At 49.2% G+C, this 19,135-nt stretch overlaps 2 protein-coding genes across 7 annotated transcripts; one reads left to right on the top strand and one right to left on the bottom strand.

The window, feature by feature from the left end:
* The first annotated feature begins 665 nt into the window (after positions 1–665).
* zgc:56622 (aldo/keto reductase) lies at positions 666–8,714 on the top strand. The gene is made up of 10 exons (XM_036127126.1): positions 666–895; positions 2,170–2,340; positions 2,662–2,778; positions 3,423–3,500; positions 4,709–4,825; positions 5,675–5,787; positions 7,641–7,728; positions 7,799–7,882; positions 8,392–8,474; positions 8,546–8,714. The coding sequence occupies exons 1-10, from the start codon at positions 806–808 to the stop codon at positions 8,577–8,579; spliced, it is 975 nt and encodes a 324-aa protein (XP_035983019.1). The 5' UTR covers positions 666–805; the 3' UTR covers positions 8,580–8,714.
* A 31-nt stretch (positions 8,715–8,745) lies between these two features.
* On the bottom strand, positions 8,746–17,405 carry klhl36 (kelch-like family member 36). Of its 6 annotated transcripts, none has more exons than XM_021320434.2 (9): positions 17,304–17,405; positions 16,554–16,631; positions 15,972–16,166; positions 14,196–14,318; positions 11,835–12,056; positions 11,457–11,762; positions 11,141–11,368; positions 10,918–11,075; positions 8,746–10,089 (listed from the first exon to the last, which is right to left on the bottom strand). In XM_021320434.2, the coding sequence occupies exons 2-9, from the start codon at positions 16,605–16,607 to the stop codon at positions 9,534–9,536; spliced, it is 1,842 nt and encodes a 613-aa protein (XP_021176109.2). In that variant the 5' UTR covers positions 16,608–16,631; positions 17,304–17,405; the 3' UTR covers positions 8,746–9,533. The 6 variants fall into 6 exon arrangements, with proteins under 6 accessions (XP_021176109.2, XP_021176117.2, XP_012725859.2 ...); XM_021320442.2 differs by having other exon boundaries at positions 16,554–17,199; positions 17,304–17,399; XM_012870405.3 differs by having other exon boundaries at positions 16,554–17,405.
* Between the last annotated feature and the right edge of the window lie 1,730 nt (positions 17,406–19,135).

The following is a 19,135-nucleotide window of genomic DNA, read 5'->3' as shown; positions in this document are numbered from 1 at the left end:
CAGAGCAGAGACACGTTAACAACGCCAGCAACATTCAACCTCCTTTATCCCACTGAGTTAAAAGTGACAACAGGAAAGGAAATGTCCGTGAAGGTTGTAAAAACAAAGAGCACCTTCTGGTTTTCATGCATGCAGCACGTGATCTAAATGTTGTAACAGGAAGTAACGAGGATCTCACCCTGCTGCAGTTCCTTGAAGCCAACGCACAGCGACGCCTAGTGGGCCCTGGTTCCTGATGGTGACTTCAGAGGGCCACTGCTGCCTCTGGATGTTTTTAGTGCTACCAGAACACAAATGCACGCCACACTTTTCAGATTTTATCTGTAAAAAATGAAATCTCTGTGTCATTGGCTTTCACTACTATTTCACTGAGAGATGCACTGCTTTGAGTCGGTCCCATTAAAATACACTACACTGTTCTGATTGTCCATCGCTTTATATCAGTGAACATGTGAGCAACAGCGGCGCAGCGTCTCCATCCACTGGCCGACCGACGGCTGCACAGCAGCGTTTACAGGAGAGAGATAGAGCACTGCTGCAAATATGAGTAAAGTGACCTTTGAAACCTGCCAGTACTAACTTATTTACTCATAAATGCTTGATGGTGGTGCAGTACTTTGAACGTTGCCCAATAATTAACTTTCTGTGAGATAAGGAGGGAAAGAAATACAGAGTGGGCACACACTGAGTCAGAGGTGAAAGAAATGAAGTAACATCAGCAGAGAAGAGGAAGGCCGTTGACGCAGCAGAAAGGAAAAGAGGAAGAGGAAAGCAGCTGCAGGACGGTTGGTGCTGCACAGGCTGAATGCTCTCCATGGAGGACACTCAGGAGGTCCGGCACGTCAGGCTGAATGACGGCTCACGTATGCCGCTGCTGGGTCTGGGAACATGGAAGGTACTCACACTCTCATTTCTGCAGCTCAGCATGGAGAGGTGATCTTTGAACAGAGAGAACGACACGATTACCAGCTGGAGAAAAAGATGAGCTTCCTGAACTTAGGGTGAACTTTTATCCTCACAGCTAAGCAGCAACCATGGTCTGGATCATTTCACTTTGTACAAGAAAAAAGGAAATAATCAACGTTTAAATGCACCAAAATGGCTGTAATCTTAGATTTATTGCATTGTTTTTAGTTTTGAAGCAGAGTGGATCAGTGGCTTGAATCAAATTATTGAAAAAAACAACCTAATTTACATTTTTTATTGTATTTTGTAAAAAAGATGAGTGAAATATGACCAGATGGAGACCGGGCGCGGGTTGAATACCCACTCATGGCCACTGGAGGCTCAGCCTGCACTTCAGAACCAGTTTGGCACCATGGTTGTTCTGGATCACCAACTGGGTCCAAGTTCTACCTGTTGATGCATTGAGAGCAAGACAGCTGCTCGGTGTTGGTAGCTTTGCCGGACCTGGACTTCCTGCCAACATGCTGAGTAAAAACCAGCAACCCTGAATGTTAAATGACAGAAAGCCAGCGGAGGGAGAATAATCTATTTTTAATGTAGGATGGTCCAGTTTGGGTTAACAAAGCAGGACCTCTGCCCTACTTTACACAGTTTAGAGGAAAGTTGCTGAAAGCTGTAAGAACAGATAAGAAACTGCTTCCAGCTGCAGGAAGAGGAGCTTTTTGGTTCTGTTTAAAGCGTTCTTACAGCAGAGAGCGTCGGCGACACAAAGAACATCTTTATGACATCAGGAAGAACCTTTTCTGTAGCATAAAAAGCAGCAAACATGCAAACTAACGTCAAAACGTTTCTCTTCCAGTGCTGCGATTACTGCATGACATCCTGGCATAACGAGTTTTTCAGCTTCCTGCTCTGTTTAAGCCTGTAAAACATTATTCACTATTTAATGCAGGTTGGCCCCAAAGCAGCTGCTGCAGCACAGCAAGGCTTCCCTAAATCCTGCAGAGGTCCTCCTGGTGGGGGGGGGGGGGGGGGGGGGGGGGGGGCTGTGAACAGAGACGTTGATCTGAAGACAGGACAGATCCTTCATGCACCAGACATCTTGACCTTCTGTCACTTCATCTTTTAGCACGCCTCTCACTAGATGACTAGATCAGCACCAATGTTCCTGTTATTGGGCCAAGTTTAGCCTCCAGGTCTTCAGATGCATTCATGCTCCGTCCCGTTAGAAGCTCGTCACACTGAACCCTCTGCTCGCCACAGCCCGTCCAGCAGACGTCCATCCAGGGCGCGGTGGAGGCCGCCATCGCTGCCGGCTACCGCCACATCGACACCGCCTACTGCTACAGAAACGAGGTGGAGATCGGCAGAGCTCTGAGGTCCAAGATGCAGCAGGGCATCATCCGGCGGGAGGACATGTTCATCGTCAGTAAGGTGAGAGCGCAGCTGGAAAACATTTCTCAGAACGTTTACACCAAATATAGCAAGTCCATCTTTAATTAGTCCTTTCTCAGGCAGCATGGTGCAGTTTAAAAACATTTAAAAGATCATGTCACAGAGAGATAAAGACTAAAACATAAAAAGAATAAAGCATCATAGCAACCTACAGTCAGTGTCAGCAGCCCAGGGACGTTGAGGCTGAAAGTCTGAATGCTTTTTAAAAGTAATGATGGCACTGAGCTTTGATCCGTCTCCTCTGGTTCTAGACTTTCTGGTGACATCATGCTGTCTTTGTCTTCGTCTTTGTCTCGCTAGCTGTGGTGCACCTGTTTTGCCCCGGAGGACATCCCAGTCTGTCTGAATAAGTCCCTCCAGGACCTGCAGCTGGATTACCTGGACCTCTACCTGATCCACTTTCCTGTTGGCTTAAAGGTTCAAACTTACAGAAGCGCCGCTGCAGCCAGCCTCGGCGTGTTTTATTGGGATCTTATGTGATCGACTGGAACTTCTGCTGCAGCAGGTTCTCCTCCTCTGGTTTCCCTCTCAGCAGCGTCCACAGAAGAAAACTTCCTGCTTCACAGTCATGCATTCACCAGCAGAACATGACAGAACATGATAATGTGCAGCTCTCTACGTTCTGCACGTTAACAATCTGGTTCTGCTGGATGTGTCCCGCTGTCTGTGCTAAACTCTTGGTGTGGCTGTGCTGTTGATTACCCTGAACACCTCCTCAGTCAAACATGGTGGAGGCAGCATCATGCTGGGGGAAGCAGCTCAGAGGTGAAGCAAGATGGATGGAGCTGAACCAGGAGAACCCTGGAGGAGAACCTGAGGCTGAGGTTTTCCTTCCACCCTGAACATGCAGCCTGAGATATTATGGGATGGTTCAGATGAGATTCATGGGTTAGAACGGCCTAGTCAAAGTCCAGACCGGAACCTTTATATGAAGGTCTGCTGTGGTGCTCTGTCATATAAGATCCCAATAAAACACTGGCTGAGACGTTCTACCCGTTTACGGCTTTGTTCTCACTATTTCATGCTTCCACCATATTTTAAAACATTTAAATATTTTGCAGAAAATGGGAGATGAGCTTTTTCCAAAGAAGGATGGGAAGATTCTGACGTCGGACATCGATTATGTTGATGTGTGGAGGGTAAGAACAAGAATCCGTCCTTAAAGCTGCAGCAGCTAACTTCTGTATAAATGTATTTTTTACACGTTTGTTGAAACTGAACTGTGTAAAAATAAAAAACAGCTCCTCTGGCGCCCCCAGTGGTCCTGCTGCCATCTGCAGAAATCCACCGCTCCCGGTGAGAAGCAGCCAATCAGAGCCAGGAGGAATGGCTGGCTCTGATTGGCTGTTGGCTGTGTAACTGGCGGTGGGCTGCAGCTGTGGAGAAACAACCTGCTTCACAGGAAAAGCACCGATTTCTGGAGCTGCTGCTCAGAAACCACAGGCAGATGAAGCTTGGAGCAGCATGGCAGACTCTGCTGGTTCTAAATGGTTCCCCATGGTTCTGCAGGAGCAGGGAGAAAGGGGGCGGGGCCTGGAAGGTGTACAGGTTCACATGTTCAGGCTAAATATACGGTTTTCTCCCTGCCACAGATTGAAAGAGATCTGCATGCGGGGGATTAGACACGGCCCGGAGATTAGACACGGCCCGGGGTTTCCCAAAGTTAGTCAAAATAATCCAGACCAAAAACTGCCTTAACCCCTGAAGGCAGAGATTATGGTGGATTACTGCGTTTTGGTTTTAGCGTTAAATAATCTGCATAGCGATGAAATCTGACAGATCCAAGCAGCAACATTCAATTCAACTTTATTTATATAAATTCATCAAACGGTCATCTCAACAGGCATAAGAAAACTAGTGGTGGAAAGGTTCTACCAGCTTAGCTCGGGTTCTGCCATCTTAGATCGGGTTCTACCATCTTAGATCGGGTTCTGTCATCTTAGATCGGGTAATGCCAGCTTAGCTCGGGTTCTGCCATCTTAGATCGGGTTCTGCCATCTTAGATCGAGGGCTTATAGGGGAACAAGTCAAAGCGGCGCTACCAGCGTGAAAGCGGGACAGACGGATCCACAGAACCAACAGCTGGGTCCAGAAGCACCAGAACTACTGGGCCGGTAGAACAATAAAGATCCAGGAGATCTGAACCTTGTTCTACAGCAGAACTCTCCTCTAAAAATGGTTGAATTTAGATGTTTTTTATAAAACCTTGGAGAGAAAAGGCGGATTAGAAATGGGTCTGATAGAACCGAGGGAACGAGGCGATTCCTAAGAAGGGGGACCTGCTCAGATCCAGCAGAACCGGCAAAGCCATCAGAACCTCAGAGCAGCTACGTTCTCTGTGTTTCAGGGCATGGAGGCTCTGCAGGCCACAGGGAAGGTGAAGAGCATCGGCGTGTCCAACTTCAGCGTCCTCCAGCTGGAGAGACTTCTGGCTCTCTGCAGAGTTCCTCCTGCTGTCAACCAGGTTCTAATGTTCCATCTTCTCCAGTTTCTCCTCTCACCGCTGTTCCAGAACCACATCTGGGTTTGGATCATTGTCCCGGTTCCACACACCCGGCTGTTGGTCATAAAACAGGCTTTGTGCAGCGCGCCACAGCATAATGCTGCCACCGCCGTGCTCAGCAGTCTGACCGCCTCAGCTAAAATATTAAATATTAAATACAGAGTTCCTGTTGGTGGTGGAACCAAAAGCAGAGATTAAATATCAAATATTAAATACAACGTTCCTCTTGGTGGAACAAAAAGCAGAGATTAAATATTAAATACAGCGTTCCTCTTGGTGGTGGATTATTTTATTTATTTTTTGTTTTTTTTGTATTTTTTGGTATTCTTTCTGATCCATTGTATATATGAAGATTCACTGTATATAATTGAATGCACCTTCCCTACTCTGCACCTTCTTGTATGAGCCGATGTGACGAGTGAATTTCTCCATTGTGAGATCAATAAAGACTATCTTATTTTATCTTATCTTAACAAAAAGCAGAGCTAAAATATTAAATATTAAATACAACGTTCCTCTTGGTGGAACAAAAAGCAGAGTTAAAATATTAAATATTAAATACAGTGTTCCTCTTGGTGGTGGAACAAAAAGCAGAGCTAAAATATTAAATAACTGCCGTTCTCCATTTCAACGTTAAAACTGGAGCAAAGTTTCAAATGACCAAAAAGTGAAATGTTTAAAATCGTTTTTATGCTGATTGTGGAAAATGAAGGTTCTCATTTAATGTGTAACAATCAGACCCATCTGGACCAGAACGTTCTCTGAAGCCCTGACTAGTCCCATCTGGTCCGTTCTGATGTTCTCCAACAGGTGGAGCTCCATCCCTACCTGGTTCAGACGGATCTCATCGAGTTCTGCAGGTCCAAAAACATCACGCTGACGGCCTTCAGCCCCCTGGGTTCCCCTGGAAGACCCTCAGACATGTAAGACCCACTAGAACCCGTCTGTTGTTCTCAGCGACACCTGAAGTCCTCCTCCGTACTTCAGGAGAACCTTCAGAACCTCAATCTCACAGATTAAAGGCCACAAAAACCCGACCTAAGAGAACCCTGAGGAGCAGCTATGGCCTGATCTGCTCGACGTCTGCCTGGAACCTGCTGGGGAACTTTAGCGTTCTAGGCTCTCATCGCTGGTTTCTCCTCCAAAGGTCCTGGAACCTTCTAAGAGCGCTGCATCACGACCTCTGAAAAGACCAGGTGGTAGAACACCTGGTTCCTCTGTGACGTGACCTCCTCAGCTCTGCGGGGCAGGGGAGCTCACTCTGCATTCCTCTGAGCTCCATGGTTCTGCTGCATGGTTCTCCATGGTTCAATTCAATTCAATTAAATGTTATTTATATAGCTCCAATTAACATCACGTCATCATCAAGGCTCTTTCCAAAGTCAGCTTCCATCAGATCCTCCAGGTTGGTCAGAAAGTTTCCTCTCTAAGGAAACCCAGCAGGCTGCATCAAGTCTCTCCAAGCAGCATTCACTCCTCCTGAAAGAGCGTAGAGCCACAGTGGACAGTCGTCTGCATTGCTGATGGCTTTGCAGCAATCCCTCATACTGAGCATGCATGAAGCGACAGTGGAGAGGAAAACTCCCCTTTAACAGGGAGGAGAACCTCCAGCAGAACCAGAACCAGGCTCAGTGTGAACAGTCTTTTCTATTCTTGATTTAACAGGAAGCCAATGAAGGGAAGCTAAAATTGGAGAAATATGATCCCTCTTGTTGATTTTCATCAGAACTCTTGCTGCAGCATTTTGGATCAGCTGAAGGCTTTGAACTGCATTTTGTGGACTTCCTGATAGTAAAGAATTACAATAGTCCAGCCTTGAAGTAACAAATGCATGGACTAGTTTTTCAGCATCACTCCTGGACAGAATGTTTCTAATTTTGGCGATATTCCTGAGGTGAAAAAAGGAAACTCTGGAAACCTGTTTAATATGGGATTTAAATGACATGTCTTGGTCAAAAATAACACCAAGATTTTTTACTTTATTACCAGAGGCCAGGTTAATGCCACCCAGATTAAGGGATTGATTAAGAACTTTATTTTTGAGGACTCTGGTCCAAAGATTACAACTTCGGTCTTGTCAGAATTTAAATGCAGGAAATTTAAAGTCATCCAGCTTTTGATGTCATCAAGACATGACTGCAGTCGAAGTAATTGATTGGATTCATCAGGATTTATGGATAAATATAGCTGAGTATCATCAGCATAACAGTGGAAATTAATCCCATGCTGTCTGATAATTTTGCCTATCGGAAGCATATATATAGTAAATAGAATTGGTCCAAGGACTGAACCCTGTGGTACTCCACAGGTGACCCTAGAGTTTGATGAAGATTTATTATTAACATGAACAAACTGGAATCTGTCTGACAGATAAGATTTAAACCAGCCTAATGCTTTCCCCTTAATCCCTACAGTATGCTCAAGTCTTTGTAGGAGAATATTGTGATCAACTGTATCAAATGCAGCACTGAGATCTGCTGCATGGTTCTCCATGGTTCTCCATGGTTCTGCTGCATGGTTCTCTGGTTCTGATGCATGGTTCTCCATGGTTGTGCTGCATGGTTCTCTGGTTCTCCATGGTTCTGATGCATGGTTCTCCATGGTTGTGCTGCACGGTTCTCCATGGTTCTGCTGCATGGTTCTCCATGGTTCTGCTGCATGGTTCTCTGGTTCTCCATGGTTCTGATGCATGGTTCTCCATGGTTGTGCTGCATGGTTCTCCATGGTTCTGCTGCATGGTTCTCCATGGTTCTGACCCCCGGTTGGTCTGTTGCAGGAAAAGAGGTGAGGTGGACCCCCACACGCTGATGGAAGACCCTGTTGTGGTAGAAATAGCCGGGAGGTACCGGCGCAGCCCGGCACAGGTGGGTCAGAGCGCAGCACGGGGGGGGGGGTGGTACTATACCGGGTTCTGATGCGGGTTCTGTTTGACAGGTGTTGCTGCGGTACCACGTGCAGCAGGGCATCCCCGTCATCCCTAAAAGCGACAAGCCTCATCACATCCTGGAAAACGCCAAGGTAGAAGCCCAACATTTGCACAGAACCACAGAGTCACAGAACCACAGAGTCACAGAACCACAGAACCACAGAGTCACAGAACCACAGAGTCACAGAACCACAGAATCACAGAGTCACAGAGTCACAGAACCACAGAACCACAGAATCACAGAACCACAGAGTCACAGAACCACAGAGTCACAGAACCACAGAACCACAGAGTCACAGAACCACAGAGTCACAGAACCACAGAACCACAGAGTCACAGAACCACAGAGTCACAGAGTCACAGAACCACAGAGTCACAGAACCACAGAGTCACAGAACCACAGAACCACAGAACCACAGAGTCACAGAACCACAGAGTCACAGAGTCACAGAACCACAGAGTCACAGAACCACAGAGTCACAGAGTCACAGAACCACAGAGTCATAGAACCACAGAGTCATAGAACCACAGAACCACAGAACCACAGAGCGCTGACCCAGAAGCTGCTTGCTAGCTGGGACTGAACCTCCACCTGTTCCAGGTGTTTGACTTCAGCCTCGCTGAGGACGACCTGGACGCGCTGAGAGGTCTGGACCGGGCCTGGAGGGCCTGCGCTCTGGACGAGTAAGTCAGAACCCGGGTTCTGCCACCGCCAGCGCCGAGGTCCACATTGTGACTGTTGTTGTGTTCCCCAGAATCAAGTCCCACCCGTACTACCCGTTTGAGTGACGGCGCCGACTGGACCGGGCCATACTGGACCGGGCCATGCTGGACCCGACAAACACGAGTAAAGATCCAGAAGCTTTTATTACAGTGTACAGAACCGGGCCCATAAACTCGCCCCGGTGTGTAACATTCAGTCCACCTGGTTCACATTAACACCTCCTACCTACTGCAGTCCAATAAAAGCCAGAACCGGGCCAAGACCCGAATGTTTCCACTCTTTAATCTCTTCGGACTGTTTTTTCTTCTCCGTTTCAAGCAGATTTAGCTTCACTCAGCAGTTTGGGTCGCAGCGAAGTTCTGGTCTCTGACCCGTCACAGAACCCAGATCCAGTCTGCAGAGCGGCTCTCCTGGTGTTCTGGTGCCGTCAAACACTTCTGGTCCTGCTGCCGTGATCTCTGATTATAACCGTCTACTGGACCCGTCTACTGGACCCGTCTACTGGACCCGTTTACTGGACCCGTTTACTGGACCCGTCTGCAGAATTCTGAGAACTGATCCAAGCTTTTGCTCCTAATGGGTCTTTATCCATCGCTGCGGCGCCGTTCTACCCTGGAAACACATTTAAATACAATCAAAAGCCCAAATACCGGTTCTGATGAGGGTAACATCGGGTCTGGACCCAGAACTGGACCCAGAACTTTGAAGCGGCTCCAACATTTCAACCTTTTTCAACCTTAGACCCCAAATTTAAATCTATAGAAATAAAGTTTCCTGTTTCTCGCATTAAATGCTCCCGGTCTGGACCAGAATCTGGACCAGAATCTGGACCAGAATCTGGACCCGAATCTGGACCAGAATCTGGACCCGGCCCCAGATGAACGGCGCATGGTGCTGCTCGACCCGCCTGCTTCTTAAAACAGTCCCACGGTCCGGTCCGAGCAGAACCCCTCTGTCCGGCTGAGAAGCTGCAGAGGTTCTGACCCGAGCGCAGGAACAGAACCAGTTCCTCTGAGGTTCTACGTCGGTCTCCCCCTCAGCCCTCGGTCCGTTTTGCTCTCCGCTGCCGGCGCCGGCCGGACCTCGCACACGCAGGCCGACGCCCCGGCTACCTGCCTGGGCAGGTCCGGTCCTCTGGACCAGAACCCGGCGTCCGGGTCGAACACCTGCGTGACTCTGGAGAAGGCCATGCTCTCCCAGCTGTAGCCGCCCAGAACGTAGATCTTCCCCGCCCAGACCGCCAGGCCCGCCTCGCTGCCGGGCCGCAGCAGCGGTACCAGCCGGGTCCAGTGGCCGGCCCGCGGGTCGTAGCTCTCCACCTGCAGGACGTCGAAGCGCTCGGCGGTGTCGGCGTGGTCGTCGCTGCCGCCGATGGCGTAGATCAGCTGCTTGAGGGACGCCATGCAGTGCCAGCCCCGCGCCGCCCACATGGGCCGGCGCTGCGCCCACGCCGACCCGACCCGGTTCGGGTCCAAGCTCAGAACATCTGGGCGGTACGGGCCGATCTGGTGGTCGTGGCCGCCTGAGACGTAGACCAGGCCCTGGTGGACGGTACCGGCATGACCGTAGGTGGGCCTGGAAAACAGAACACAGCTCGTCAGGGTCCGCTGATTCAGAACCAGGTTCAGAACTGTTGGACCGGGCCCAGCTGACCAGAGAAACCATCAGCAACATGAAGTTCTCCTCAGTTCTGCTGACGGTTCTGATTGTTCTGGTCCAGAAAAATTCACCAACAGAACCAGCAGCAAAAAAAGGATCTTGTTGGGTCCATTTCTCCCACTGGTGGATCATGGAGAGAAGGTCCGATGTTCTGACTGGGCTGACCGGTACCACAGCCTAATATCCAGAACTACCAGAACCACCAGAACCCGTTGCTGGTTCTTCACAGGAACGACCCGTTTTAGAGGAAGGTAGACGCTACCGGGCCAAACGGACCTCAGCAGGTTCACCGTTTAATTCTGACTGGGAGTAATATCAAGGTTCTGGTTCTGGTTCTGCAGACTTCTGGATGTGACAGCAGCGCCCCCTGCTGGCAGCACAGCAAATACGTCTCAATGAACTAAAACAGGACAAAACTTCATGGAACCCAAATTAGTCTTTAATATTAATAACTTCATGTTATTCTGTTGACTGCAGGAACGAGTCGCTAAAAACATTTTATTGTTGTTAGAGTGACATAAATAAAGTTATCAGGAACACCAGAGAACAGCTGGACTACAGGCTCCTGCTTTCAGGAAGACCTCCTGAAAAGAGGACCTTCTGAAAGAAGGACCTCCTGCTTTCAGGAGGACCTCCTGCTTTCAGAAGGACCTCCTGAAAGAAGGACCTCCTGAAAGAAGGACCTCCTGCTTCCAGACCTCCTGAAGCACCAACAGCAGCAGGTGTTCCAGTGAGGTGTCCTACCTGGGGAGTGGAGCTAGGTAGGACCAGCGGTCCTCTGCAGGGTGATAGACCTCCACAGACGCCAGCGCGCCGCTGCTGTTCCTGCCTCCCACCGCCACCAGGTGTTCCCCCACGGCTCCCAGGTAGAAGTCCACCCTCCGCTGGTCCATGGGGGCGCCCTGGGAACCGTTAGCGTTAGCATTAGCATTATGCAGAAGGAGCGGGTCCTGCTGGGTCCTCTCACCTGGGTCCACTGGCTGAGGCGCGGGTCGTATCGGTGCAGCAGGTTACAGGCGGCTTCCTCCCCGCCGTCTCTGGACGAGCTGCCCCCCGCCGAGAAGATGAAGCCCCCCAGCACCGCCAGGCAGTGGTGGCTGCGCCGGGCCGGCAGCTCCGTCTCCAGCTCCCAGCTTCCCGTCTGGCTGTCCAGCCGGCAGACGCTGGCGCTCAGCTCCTGTCCGCGCTCACACACCTGCACAGGTACAGACAGGAAGTTCAACCTGCAGCTGACCCCCCGCCATCTTTACCAGGGCACCCCCTCATGCTGGGTCCATCAGTACCTCTCCTCCAATCAGCAGCAGCCGCTCCACCCCTCCCCTCAGCACGGTGCGTCCTGATTGGAGCAGCGGCTGAGCGCTGGGCCTGGCGTGGTACGTCAGCGCCTCCTCCACCAGCTCCTCGCAGACGCCTCCCTCTGGCAGCAGCGCCCGCATCGCCGGCAGCACCTGGCTCACCAGCTCCCCCGGCGCCATCAGCGGGAAGCGGATGTGGGACAGGAGCTGCCTGGCGTGGGGGGGGCGCTCCGGGCTGTGGCCCAGCCACTGCAGGCAGGCCTGCAGAAGGGCGAGCTCGCTGTGGTGCTGCACCTGGCGGAGAACCAGAGAAGGTGGTCAGGCCACGCCCGGCGCCGAGCGTCCAATGAGAGCGGGCGGGGTTACCTGGCTGCTGCACAGGTAGGAGGAGAGCTTGTGCAGAGGAACGCGGTGGAGAAAGTCAGGAGCAGAAGACAGCGAGGCAAAGCGAGCCAGGACGAAGTGGTCGATGAAGCTGTCCAGGCGCTCCAGGCTGTAGAGCTGAGCCAGCTCCTGCAGGTACAGGTAGTTGTCCTCGCTCACCTGCTGCTCCAGGTACTGGCAGCAGAAATCCACCGTGCGCCACAGCTGAGGCACAGACACATGACGGAGGATGAGCAAACGTTCTCCTGGTTCTGGTGAAAAGGTTCTGCTGCAGCAGCGCTCTGGTTCCACTAAAGCTTTTCTGATTCCATCACTGCCCCCTGCTGGCTTTCATTATAAAAACCTTTATTTTTCTCTCTTTGGTAGCAAACCAAGCTAACTTTACTATAACCAGACCATGTGACCCAAGCTAACTTTACTATAACCAGACCATGTGACCCAAGCTTACTTTACTATAACCAGACCATGTGACCCAAGTAACTTCACTATAACCAGACCATGTGACCCAAGCTAACTTCACTATAACCAGACCATGTGACCCAAGCTAACTTTACTATAACCAGACCATGTGACCCAAGCTAACTTTACTATAACCAGACCATGTGACCCAAGCTAACTTTACTATAACCAGACCATGTGACCCAAGCTAACTTTACTATAACCAGACCATGTGACCTGCGCTACGAGATTACCGCGATGAGTAAACAAGGAGCAACGGCCCAAACCCCATTAATCGGGTCTTCTTCCTTTGGTTTCACAGAAAGAAATGAAAAATGAGTCTAAAAAGCTGCTTTTATGTGAAGCGTTTCCTCTGGGAGTCGACCTGAATCCAGCTGTGAATCCAGCTGTGAAACAAGATGGCCGCCCTGCCGTAGTAAACAATGAAAATCTGACTAGATGTTTGCTGCTGCTGCTTTAAGCAATGAGCTGAGAACATCTTCACCTCACTGCTGGACTTCTAACGTAGAAATTAATAAAGTGTCTCTATGGTAAAAAGTTCTCTTTATAATATCTGGACGACACATTCTGCTGAACACAGATTCATCTTTGCTGCCGTTCTCTTCATTAAAGCCTAATGAGGACAAAATTAAACCCAAAGCTTAAATCTTTCTCAGGCCAACAGCTGGCGTATATCGCTTTATTTAAAGATGAATAGATGGTTTCTGCTGTTTCCTTTCTATTGTCAGAAGACCTGCGTTACACGCTGCTAGTCCTCATTAGCCGCTAGTCCTCATTAGCCGCTAGTCCTCATTAGCCGCTAGTCCTCATTAGCCGCTAGTCCTCTGTGCGTACGCAGGCGCCGTACCTGAGGCTCAGCATCATTAGCTCAATGTCTTCACATGCATTTAAAGCTAACTGTAGTAAAAATATGGTTTTACACATAACTCTTAAAACTGTCACTACGTCCTGACACTAAAATAATAATCTGTGAATCCAGCTCCTCTGGCGCCCCCAAGTGGTCCTGCTGCCATCTGCTCCCGGTCAGAAGCAGCCAATCAGAGCCAGGACGAATGGCTGGCTCTGATTGGCTGCAAGGTGTGCTGCTTAAAGCTAAATCTTCTGCAGACTTCCTGCTGCAGCTTCAACAACCTGGACCCGACACAGCAGCGTCTAGATCAGGGCTCTGTCAGGACGTCCAGGGCACAATTTATTTTGTTGTTATTTTAATTATTTAATTTAATTTCTACAAAATATGATCATTTGAAATAAATAAATTAGTCAGACTTTTGTAGGAAATGAATGTGTAAATTATTGTAGATACAAAGTTAAAATAGGGTTTTGCTCATTTGTTGTATTCATGCAGTTTGCAAATGATTTTGAATAATTTAATTTGACTGTAACAATAATAAACTGAACAGTTTATGGTTTATATAACAACAGTGTTTGGGTCGCTTGTTCTTTGAAAACACTTTCTCTGATTAGCCAGTTTTAATACTTGAGTTCATTTTATTGCACCAAAGTCTGCATTTGAGTGATTAAATATCACTGGACAGATGTTACTAGGAAATTAAAGTGTGTTTATTAAAAGATGAATATTTAGTGTTGTACTTAACATTTTCAATTGTACGACTTAAACTTTTGAGTAATAATTTTATCCTAATTAAAAACTAAAGTCTTCCATCAGCCACCTCAGCTGTGGGGCCACCCAGAATTGGCCCCCGGCCCACAAATGGCCCCCGGGCCGCATGTTGGGCCCCCTGCTCCACATTCTGGTTTCTTTGGTGGCAGCATATAATAAATGTTGAGCAATAAGCCGCTGGGCTGAACACCAAGCGCAGCCCGGCCCAGCGGTACCGCTCATGGTTCTGCTGCGGCCCGGCGGCCCGGTTCGCAGCGCCGTACCTGAAGCAGGTGAGCTGCCTCCAGCACGCCGTGGACGTTTCCTCCGTCCAGCAGAAGCTCGCCGCTGTACAGGAAGTCCACCACGGCCTTCAGACCCCCGTACGACAGCCCCCCCAGCTCCACCTGTGGACAGAACCAGCTGGGTCAGGCCCGTCGGGTCAGTCAGAACCGTCAGCATCATGCTCAGACCCGCCGCTCGCTTCAGACGCGTCTACAGTTTGGATTTTCTCCTGAAGGACAAACCTTCCTGTGATTAGTGTGAGAATTACGTCGCCCAAAAAAACGGATTTTCTCTGCCAGCTTCAAGCGATCAGAACCAACTGGACCTCAGAGTTTCTCTGCCAGCTTCAAGCGATCAGAACCAACTGGACCTCAGAGGCCGGAGGTCCAAACTTTCTTCCTGCTTCTTTTCCTGAGAACTATCATCGAGCTGGAGGAAAGGACAGAATCCCAGAGTTAGACGCCGGCGTCCCGGCCCGGTTCCTGGCCCGGTTCCTGGCCCGGTTCCTGGCTCGGTTCCTGGCCCGGTTCCTGGCCCGGTTCCTGGCTCGGTTCCTGGCCCGGTTCCTGGCCCGGTTCCCTGAGAGCAGCTGACCCGTCTGGCTGTGGCGCCTCCAGAAATATTTCATAGGGGGGGCCAGATGGAGCCACTTAAACTCTTGGGGTGGCCCTGAAACTAAAAGCTGTAATTTCAGGATTTTATTCTACTGTTGTAATAAAGCTGCATGTAGAAAACAGGCAGAATCAGAAAGACTTAAGTAAACTAATAGTAAACTAATATCTTATGGTTTTTAATGGTTTTCTGAAATGTTAATGTTTCTAATGATCTAATGTGCATAGCCCAATAATAGAGTTAACATTTTGAGTTGAACAACAATACATTTGTATTGCGTAATTACATTAGGAATAAGGTGTATATTTATTCATTTATTGGAAAACAAAACAGTTACTAAGGGAAGTAAATACTGGCAGAAACAAATAAACGTGATAAAAGCCAAAGAAGAGCGTCTGTGTTGCTGGCTGAGCGTGATAGCATGAAATGCTAAACTGACGCTACAATAGACACTGACCAGTGGGGGGGGCATGGCCACCCCTGGCCACCCCCTGGAGCCGCCCCTGCCGTCTGGCTGGGGTTCTACTCTGCTGCCAGCGGTACCGGTGGCCCGCACAAAATGGACGGAACCATGAAGCAGGAGCCCAGAGTCCTTGGTTTAAATCCATCTTTTAGTTTAACACGCTTCCTCTGACTGGAAGAACTATTAAGGTTCTGGAGCGGCCCGGTCAGAGTCCAATCTGAGGACGGAGCTAAAGATTAGGGTGGACTCCTCAGAGGAACCGTGGAGCAGCAGCTCTGCTGTTAGAAGGTCCGACCGGAGCTGATCGGACCTGATCGGGTCCGACCGGGTCTGATCAGGTCCGACCGGGTCTGATCAGGTCCGACCGGGTCTGATCAGGTCCGGTCGGGTCTGACCGGGTCTGACCGGGTCCGATCAGGTCCGGTCGGGTCTGACCGCGTCTGACCGGGTCCGATCAGGTCCGACCGGGTCTGATCAGGTCTGATCAGGTCTGATCAGGTCCAGTCGGGTCCGATCAGGTCCGGTCGGGTCCGATGATGTTTTCCCTCTGCTTATTGAGACGAGGACAAATCTGGTAAAACTAAAGATGAAACTGAAATGAAGAGAGAAATGATCCTTTTCAGAGAATAAAACCTCAGAACCTTCTGACCCGGTATGACTCCCTCAGAACCCAAGCAGAACTTGGGTTGTCCCAGCGTACCTCCTGCTGGTGCTCCTCCTTCATGCCCAGGGAGAACATGGCGTGGAAGTACGGGCTGGAGACGGCCAGGAGGGCCCGGTGTGCAGAGACCCGCCGGCCGCCGGCCACCAGAACCACGTCACAGAACCGGTTGTTCTGGCGCTGCTCGTTGAAGCCCTGCAGAACCTCCACGGCCCGGTCCACCGAGCGGAAGATCTGCCGACAACAGCACACGGGTCAGAGGTCCGTTACGGCCGAGGCGTTCGGTCATCGGAACCACCAGGCCGGACCCGGACAGGAAGACACAGAGCAGCATTATCAGCAGCAGAACCACCAAACCGGGTCCGATCGGACCTGAAACAAAGCAGAACCATGGTTTCTACCCCAGCAGAGGAGGCAACGGTCCAGTTACTCCTGGAACCAGAAACATCCCATAATGTCCACCTCCCAGAACCAGAACCTTTAAAAAAGCCGTCATTAATCAACAGAACCTCCCTCTACAGTCAGGACCTGTGAGAACCTGGTTCTGGTTCTGGTTCCCCAGTTATCAGCAGCGACCGTCAATCACAGCGAGCAGAACAGAACCGAGCTGCACTCACTGACCTTGGAGGATTCGCTGACCCGGTCGGGTCGACACTTCTGGCCCAGTCGGTCCATGAGGTTCTGTCAGACCGGAGTCACCTGAAAAACACCAGCAAACAGAACCAGCTTTGCCAAAGTCCAACGAGACGAGGCCGGGCCGACCCGGTCCGACCCGAGCTGACCCGGGCCGGGCCAGAGAGCAGTGACCCGTTCTGCAGCGGTGTGGTGGTACCGATGACCCGCTCACGGCGGTCCGATCTGTGGCCCTGAACAACTTTTGGAGACAGAACTTAGTTCTGAGTCAAAGCTGAAACAGAACCGGGCCTTGCTCAGGGTCCAAAGTTACTTTTCATTTAGAAACCAAGGTCCCAGAGTCCAGAGGAAGAGAGGTTCAGAACCAGAACTCCTGAGGTCCACTGTGAAGTTTGAGGAGCCAGCTGCTGGTTCTGGTCCACTGGGTTCTGGTCCACTGGGTTCTGCCAGCGTCTACCAGGTCTGACCCGAACCCAGAGGTTCTATGGGCTGCTGTCCAGAGGAGGAAGAGAAACCAGAACCATCAGTCCAGACCAGCTGAAGGTCTCTATTACAGCAACCTGGACCTCCAGAACACCTCAGCAGATCTCAGAGCAGAACCTGGACCTCCAGTCCAACAGAACCACCCTTCTTCCTGCAGGAAGCAGAACTTCAGGATGATCGGGCGGAACCGAACTGAACTTATTTCAGCATCAGTAAAGCGCAACTGAACCGGCAAAACGGTACCGGGTCCATTACCTGCTTCATGATCCAGAACCTGACACCTGGAAGCCGCTGCTGCTCTCCAGGTGTCTCCAGGTGTCTCCAGGCTACTGCTAGCTGCTAGCTGAACTACGGAACCTCCGCTTCAGGTTTTCAAAATAAGGGTGTAGAATTTATTTATTTATATTTATTTATTTATCACAGAAAACAACATCTATCACATGGGGAAAGGAACATGTGCAGCATCTATCTATCTATCTATCTATCTATCTATCTATCTATCTATCTATCTATCTATCTATCTATCTATCTATCTATCTATCTATCTATCTATCTATCTATCTATCTATTTCAGAGACAGAATTTAGAACAAGAACATATATCCACCATTTAAGGAATTCAAAACGTTTTCCACCTTCTTGTTTTTGAAGGTTTATTTTGAAATCAGATGTTGTAACCGGATGTTGTTACTGACGTCACATCTGTGGCTGTGTGAGATGTGTGCGTTCAAGAAAGGAAACGTTACCGAAGCTTTTAAAAATGCCTGAAGTCAATAATTAATGGGGAGAGAAAATAAAGACAGGTTTACGTGCCTGTTAGCGGGATTTCCTTCTGATGTCACTTTCTCTCTACGAGGTAGCAGAGATCATGAGTTTATGATAATTATACAATAATAAAACCTGCATTATGATCATACCTCCATACGGCATCTTATGTGAAAACCCGATGAATACAGAGACCCCTGTTCATCATTGTAAAGAACAAAAACATGATACAAAAGTAAAAAGACACTTATATTAATAAAGAAATAGGTAAGTCATTTAAATTCACATAATTGATATTAAAAACATGAATAATCTGTAGGGCAGCCATGAATATTACATTTTTTATTTTTAAATGTACGTATATCTTATAATGTCACAAATATTTGCAGGTTTTAATGATGATAATTGCTAACGTTCAAGTTCAAGCCTCCAATGAGGAACTACATCCTGTTCCAAGCTCAGCATCCTGCTCTCTTACCAGCAGCCAATCAGCATCCCACCCTCTGACCCACAGCTCTCCTGTCATCACTCACATATTTTATCTACCACCGGATTTGCTTTGTCAGAACCTCCAGGAGACTCAGGTGGAGGCCTCAACAGTCACCTGACCCAGACTACCTGACAACCAGACCACTGTTTGAGAGAGTGAAGGGTTGAGAGTCTAACCAGGCGGTCAGCAGCACAGGAGCGCCACAGGGGACTGTACTCTCACCGTTCCTTTTCACTCTTTTCACCTCAGACTTGCAGTAAAAGACAAACTCCTGTCTGCAGGAACACTCAGATGACTCACTCTGCAGGTGTTGGAAGCTTCAGAGATGGACAAGACGCTGAGTCCAGGGCGCTGGTGGACCTCTTTGTGGCATGGTGTACAAATGAAGTGAGATGAATGGTGAAGCTGTAGTTTTATGTTAGTACTGGAGCAGAAGGCTGTTTAGGCTCTTCGCGCTGAGGTGCTCATACCCAGGATGCACCAGCAGGTGGCAGAATTACGCAGTGCGGGCCCTCATTTACTGGCAACCGGTGAAAATGAAAGAAAGAAGCAGCTCTCTGCATTGTTGTTGCACGAAGGCTGCAATCAGCCTTATTATTATTATGAATTATTGTTATTATCAATAATTAAAGAGCAGATGCAGACTCTGAATCACCTGAGTGGTTTAATTAAATGCTTTCCAACTGCAGAGCCTGTGAATTTAAATAGGATTAAATCACGCAAATCAAATGAAATCACATTACGTTAAGGTGCGATATCTAGCAGAGCAATAACCGGAAATTATTCATAGACCCTTCAGAATAAAGGCTGAATGTATTTCTTTTTTTTTTTTT

This window comes from Fundulus heteroclitus, chromosome 2 (genome assembly GCF_011125445.2).
Source record: "Fundulus heteroclitus isolate FHET01 chromosome 2, MU-UCD_Fhet_4.1, whole genome shotgun sequence".
NCBI lineage: Eukaryota > Metazoa > Chordata > Actinopteri > Cyprinodontiformes > Fundulidae > Fundulus > Fundulus heteroclitus.
This window is presented reverse-complemented; position numbering and strand designations above follow the sequence as displayed.

Coding starts and splice junctions, on each gene's coding strand:
- zgc:56622 (XM_036127126.1), top strand. CDS start 806: ATGCTCTCCATGGAGGACACTCAGGAGGTCCGGCACGTCAGGCTGAAT. Junction 2,341..2,661: donor ACATGTTCATCGTCAGTAAG/GTGAGAGCGCAG, acceptor TTGTCTCGCTAG/CTGTGGTGCACCTGTTTTGC. Junction 5,788..7,640: donor CCTGGAAGACCCTCAGACAT/GTAAGACCCACT, acceptor GGTCTGTTGCAG/GAAAAGAGGTGAGGTGGACC.
- klhl36 (XM_012870405.3), bottom strand. CDS start 16,607: ATGGACCGACTGGGCCAGAAGTGTCGACCCGACCGGGTCAGCGAATCC. Junction 11,076..11,140: donor GCCTCAGCCAGTGGACCCAG/GTGAGAGGACCC, acceptor AACGGTTCCCAG/GGCGCCCCCATGGACCAGCG. Junction 10,090..10,917: donor TACCTAGCTCCACTCCCCAG/GTAGGACACCTC, acceptor TCTGTTTTCCAG/GCCCACCTACGGTCATGCCG.